At 48.9% G+C, this 5,340-nt stretch overlaps 1 protein-coding gene across 1 annotated transcript; it reads left to right on the top strand.

The window, feature by feature from the left end:
- Positions 1 to 1,719: 1,719 nt before the first annotated feature.
- On the top strand, positions 1,720 to 5,297 carry Ss18l2 (SS18 like 2). Its single transcript, XM_048334735.1, has 3 exons — positions 1,720 to 1,877; positions 2,327 to 2,403; positions 4,798 to 5,297. Exons 1-3 carry the CDS (start codon positions 1,809 to 1,811, stop codon positions 4,883 to 4,885), a joined length of 234 nt encoding a protein of 77 aa, XP_048190692.1. The 5' UTR covers positions 1,720 to 1,808; the 3' UTR covers positions 4,886 to 5,297.
- The last annotated feature ends 43 nt before the right edge of the window (positions 5,298 to 5,340 follow it).

Here is a 5,340-nt window from a genome sequence, read left to right as displayed (position 1 = left end):
GCCTAGAATGGGGGCCCTGAGCCCGGCCAACCCCAGGGCACGGCCTCCTGCCAGCCTGGAAGCGGTGCCGAAGTCCGTGGGCCGCGACACGCCCTGCGCTAGGTGCCCCGGGGGAAACGGAGGCAGCCGATACCCGGCGAGGGGGCGCCTGGCGGGTGTGCACACCTGCCGGTGCGAGCGCAGGGCGCCCGCGGAGAACTTCCCGTCCCGTCCGTGCCCTGGGAACGAGGACGGGCACGGCAAGCCGGGGAGCGAAGATCATAGCGGGGAGAACGGGAGGCTGGCGTCCTGGGTTCGAGAGATGTGATTCAGAAGGAGAGATCAATCTGGAAGAGGAAGGGGGGGGGAGGAAGAAGAGGAGGAGGAAGAGGGAAGGAGGGAGGGAGGGAGGGAGGGAGGGAGGAAGGAAGGAAGGAAGGAAGGAAGGAAGGAAGGAAGGAAGGAAGGAAGGAAGGAAGGAAGGAAAGAAGGAAGGAAGGAAGGAAGGAAGGGAGAGACAGCAGAGGAGGGGACAGGGAGAGCTAGTAGTTCATGCTGGCGCTGTGGCTCACGCCTGTCATCCCAGTCATTCAGGAGGCTGAGATCTAGAGGATCGAGGTTCAAAGCCAGCCCCGACAGGAAAATCCGTGAGACTCTTATCTCCAATGAACCACCAGAAGACCAGAAGTGGAGCTGTGGCTCAAGTGATAGAGCGCCAGCCTTGAGTGAAAGAGGTCAGGTCCAAGTTCAAGCTCCACAACCTGCCAAAAAGAAAGAAAGAAAGAAAGAAAAAATTCTGTGCTGATGATGGGTGTATAACACTGTAAAAGCATCCGGGCCATGAGTCAAGTCCCAATACTGGCACACACGCGCGTGTGCGCGCACACACACACGACCTGAAACTTTGAAACTCTTACGGGGAAACACTTGAAGACGCAGACATTGGCAAGCAACCATTTTCTGTGTAACCTCAAAGTGGGGGGGGGGGTGTTGGAAAGTAACAGAGAGAATAAATGTAATCAAATTAAGGGAGATACATGTATGGACATATGACAAGAAAACGCCTTTGTACAATGAGTATGCGCTAATTACGAAATAAAACTGTAAACAGAAAAGGACTTCAATGAGGTCCCGGAATAAGAAGAATCGGCAAGTGAGATTTCATCAAACTAAGACAGCTTCAAGCCACAGGCCGGTCGTCCCAGCCACTAAAGTGTGATTCCACCCACCCGTCCATCGTCACGTAACGAGACTGGAGCTGTGGACTGGAGCGGTAAGGCGCCCACCGTGCGTGGAGGAAGCCCAGAGAGAGCATCCTTTCCTCATCTGTGAAAATGGAGAAAGTCATCGTGCTGTTTAGAGTTGCAAACCGCAGAAGCATTATTATTCAGCCCAAAGCTAAATGCAGCCGCCCACCAGCGATTGGGCTCAGGAAAGGTTTTGTTTGTTTGTTTAAACATCAATTCATAAAGACGTCCAGGCCATTAAGGCTGGGTAGAGTCTACACACTAAGGCAAGTCAATCACGGACCTAGCCCCGCCCCCAAGGCTTGCGCAAGCGCAAATCTCCCCAGAGCCCAAGGGGCGGGAACCGGAGGGGGAGGGACTAAATTGCTTTTTATTTTCTGGCGCGTCCAATCCACAAAGGAAGCCCCGCCCACCGTCGGCAAAGCCCAATTAACGTCAAGATAGTATCCCCGCCCACCGCCGCAGCTGAGCGGCGCGGAACATACGTCCATCTCGGCGCGCCGGCGTCGTGACGTCAATCTGGACGCGCCTCGGTCGCGGCCCGAGCTGAGGTTGGTGCGATTCTGAGTGGACCTTTCGGCTATGTCGGTCATCTTCGCGCCGGACTGGCTGCGAGGCAAGGCCAAGGTCAACCAAGAGACGGTCCAGCGGGTGAGCGTCCTTGGGGACAGACGGGCGTCGAGATCCCGAGGGGCCCGGGAGGTTCTCGAAGCTTCCTGGAAGCGGGTCGCGATCCAGAACTGCGGAACTTGTTGCCCCCCTCCCCTCACGAGCATGCGCGCACCGGGGTATGGCGCTCTGGGACTCCGCGGTTCGAAGCCAGCCCGGGCAGGAAAAATCCGTGAGTCTCGTTATCTCCAATTTAACTATCCAAGAGCCAGAAATGGGGCGGTGGCCTCAAAGTGGTAGAGCACCAGAACAAAAGAAGCTCAGAGACAGTGCCCAGACCCTGAGTTCAAGCCCCAGGACTGGCCAAAAAAAAAAAAAAAAAAAAGAAGAAAGGAAAGACAAAAGACACAGGACTGCTGGGCATGAGGGGAAAAGGGAGAGGTGCCATCCTGACATCATGCCGCAGTGAGCCCTTTCTCTGATCTTTGCAGCTCCTGGAGGAGAATGACCAATTGGTCCGTTGTATTGTGGAGTATCAGAACAAGGGCCGGGCGAACGAGTGTGTCCAGTAAGTAACTACCCTCCCCCTATCTCCTTCCCTGGAAATGGAACAAGGAGAAGTAGGCATGGTGTGTGGGTGGGGCCGTCTCCAACTAGGAGTCTTGGGTAACTGATGGAGTTCAACCTCATTTTACAGCCAAGGAAAGGGTGGCTCAACGAGTTTATTTACATACCCAGCACAATATATAGCCCAGTACATTGTAGACTCTGGAGTTTAGTTGCTTGCTAGGACTCCCTCTTCAAAACTTGATTATTCTCATTGCAAAGATGCCTTTGCCTAAAGCCACCCCAGCTAATAACTCAGAGACAGGGAAGGGAGCACAGAAACATAAGGCTTAGGAGATAGGAGCCATGACCCTTTAATGGTTCTGGGTCTCTCCTTCCTTTCCCCTGCCCTCCTAAGTAAAAGTCAGCGCATTTGATTGCTTAGTTCTCTCTTATTCCTTGCAGTCACCTGAGTGACAAACACGAAGATCAACAAAAGACTTCCAGGTTAAGGCTGGGTGCTGGTGGCTCATGCCTGTCATCCTAGCTACTCAGGAGATGAGATCTAAGAATTGAAGTTCAAAGCCAGCCCAGGCAAAAAGCACTGAGACTGTTCTCTCCAATTAACCACCAAAAAAAAAAAAAAAAAAAGAAAAAAAGCTGGAGGTGGAAGTGTGCCTCAAGTGGTAGAGCTCAGCCTAGTGCAGAGAAGCTAAGGGACAGCACTTGGGCCCTGAGTTCAAGCCGCAGTATCACACACAAATATCAGCCCTGCTTTATTGGAGTACACTAGATGCTAGAGAGAGGACATATATAATTGGGCTTATAAGGGCTTAATGAGAATAACTCAGGGGTAGGGATGTCGCTCAGGGGTAGAGCACTTGCCTAGTATATATAATGTGTTCCCAAGCAAGATGGATGGATGGATGGATGGATGGATGGACGAATAGACTGTCGGATGGATGGTTGGATGGACATTAGGTCAGACAGATGGACAGAGAGAAAAATGATGACAGATAGAAGGGCTGTTTTATGCAGAATGTCTCTAAGCAGAGAGATCATTGGCAGGGAAAGGCCGCCTGGTAGGAGTGCTGGATATCTCTACACCATAGCAAAGAGTCCACTGCAGCCAGAATTCAGCCAAGGGTAAACCATAGATGAGGTAGATGAGGAGATCCAAGAGATACCCAGAGACTACCACCATAGAGAAACTTGTGGAGCACAAGAATTGTTTAGCTTTACTATGAGATTCGGAGCCTTTAAAGGCTGTTGATGATGATGATGATTTGCTGGTCCTAGGGCTTGAATGCAGGGCCTGGGCACTGTCACTGACCTCTTTGTGCTCAAGGCCAGTGCTCCCACTTTTTGAGCCACAGGGCCACATCTGGCTTTTTCTGAGTAGTTTATCGGAGATAAGAGTCTCATGGACTTTCCTGCCCCTCTTGACTTCAAACCATGATTTTCAGGTGTTAATCTCTCGAGGATGACAGGTGTGAGCCACTGGTTCCTGGCGTTATTTGTATTTCTTATTGTTATTACCTAAAGGTGATGGACAAAGGGGCTACAGTTCACTTAAAGCTTTCTCTTTTTTTTGTCCCGGGGTTTGAATTCAGGGTGTGGACACTGTTCCTTAGTTTCTTTTACTCAAGGCTAGCCTACTCTACCACTTGAGCAGGACCACTTCTGGCTTTTTCTGTATATGTAGTACTGAGGAATGGAACCCAGGGCTTCATGCATGCTAGGCAAGTACTTTACCACTAAGCCATATTCCCAGCCCAGTTGAAGGCTCTTAAACAGTTATGAAGTGGTCTTGACTTAAATTGAAGAGTGACCATTGAGACTCCAGAGAATAAAGTAGGGCTGTAAAAGTAGATCAAGGAGGTGGGACCCATCATGGCTGTAGTTTTCTTTCTGTTTTGTTTTTGTTTTTTTGTCAGTTGTAGGGTTTGAACTCAGGGCCTGGGTGCTGTCTCAGAGCTCTTTCACTCAAGGTCAGCTCTCTACCACTTGAGCCACAGCACCACTTCAGGCTTTCTGGTGGTTCATGGGAGATAAGAGTCTCACAGACTTTCCTGCCCAGGCTGGCTTTGAACCGTGATCCTCAGATCTCAGCCTCCTGAGTAGCTAGGATGACAGTCAGGAACCACTTTCAGCCATGGCTATAGTCTTCAGCAATAAATGGTAGCCAACTGTTTATAGAAAGGTATCTGTGGAAGTAGTAAGTTTGAATGAGTGAGATTCTGCATATATTCTCCTGGAATATGTTAAAACAGGAAACTGCTAACACTGCATCATGTAATCAAAAGATGGACCCTCCCATTAGATTACATATATTCTCACCCAGCTCTTACTTGTAGTCAGGAAAAACAAGCCTCTAATTTTCACCTCTTGTTTGTTTTTTTTTCCTTTCCCATAGGTACCAGCATGTATTACATAGAAACCTTATTTACTTAGCTACCATCGCTGATGCCAGCCCAAATGGTACTCCAAAAGCAATAGAATAATCTCCGATTGGCTAGTAGGTGGAGTCACTCAAATGTAATCCAGTTCCTATCAAAGGCAGACTGGACAATCACTACATTCTGCTGTTGAAAACACAAATGAAACTTCTGTGGTTCTTTTATTTAACTGTGAAGCAAGCTACTAACTTAACTGTATTCTCCATGCCATTATTTATTTTAATAATTAGGTTGACCTCTCAGTAAACTGTAAGGACTTAAGGCATATGACAACCTTATCATTGCCATTTCTAATAAAATTAATGATTCATAATTATCATATGACATCATCTTATAGTAAGCCATGTGCAGTGTTGTCCATTTATCCACAGTGTCTTTGCTAAGTTGTTTGAACTGGAAGCCAAGCAAGGGGAACATGTTGGCTTCAAAAGTAAACTAAGTTCCTCTCTTCATTCTTTGCTACTGGTTGAAAAAGCCCGGTCATTTCTCATAGAATTTTT

This window comes from Perognathus longimembris, chromosome 26 (assembly GCF_023159225.1).
Source record: "Perognathus longimembris pacificus isolate PPM17 chromosome 26, ASM2315922v1, whole genome shotgun sequence".
Classification (NCBI taxonomy): Eukaryota; Metazoa; Chordata; class Mammalia; order Rodentia; family Heteromyidae; genus Perognathus; species Perognathus longimembris.
Note: the sequence above shows the minus strand (reverse complement) of the source record. Positions and strands in the feature narration are given on the sequence as shown.

Excerpts from the sequence above, each read along its gene's own strand:
- Ss18l2 (XM_048334735.1), top strand. The coding sequence starts at position 1,809 with ATGTCGGTCATCTTCGCGCCGGACTGGCTGCGAGGCAAGGCCAAGGTC. Across the intron at positions 1,878-2,326 it reads ACCAAGAGACGGTCCAGCGG|CTCCTGGAGGAGAATGACCA; the intron begins GTGAGCGTCCTT and ends TGATCTTTGCAG. Across the intron at positions 2,404-4,797 it reads CGGGCGAACGAGTGTGTCCA|GTACCAGCATGTATTACATA; the intron begins GTAAGTAACTAC and ends CCTTTCCCATAG.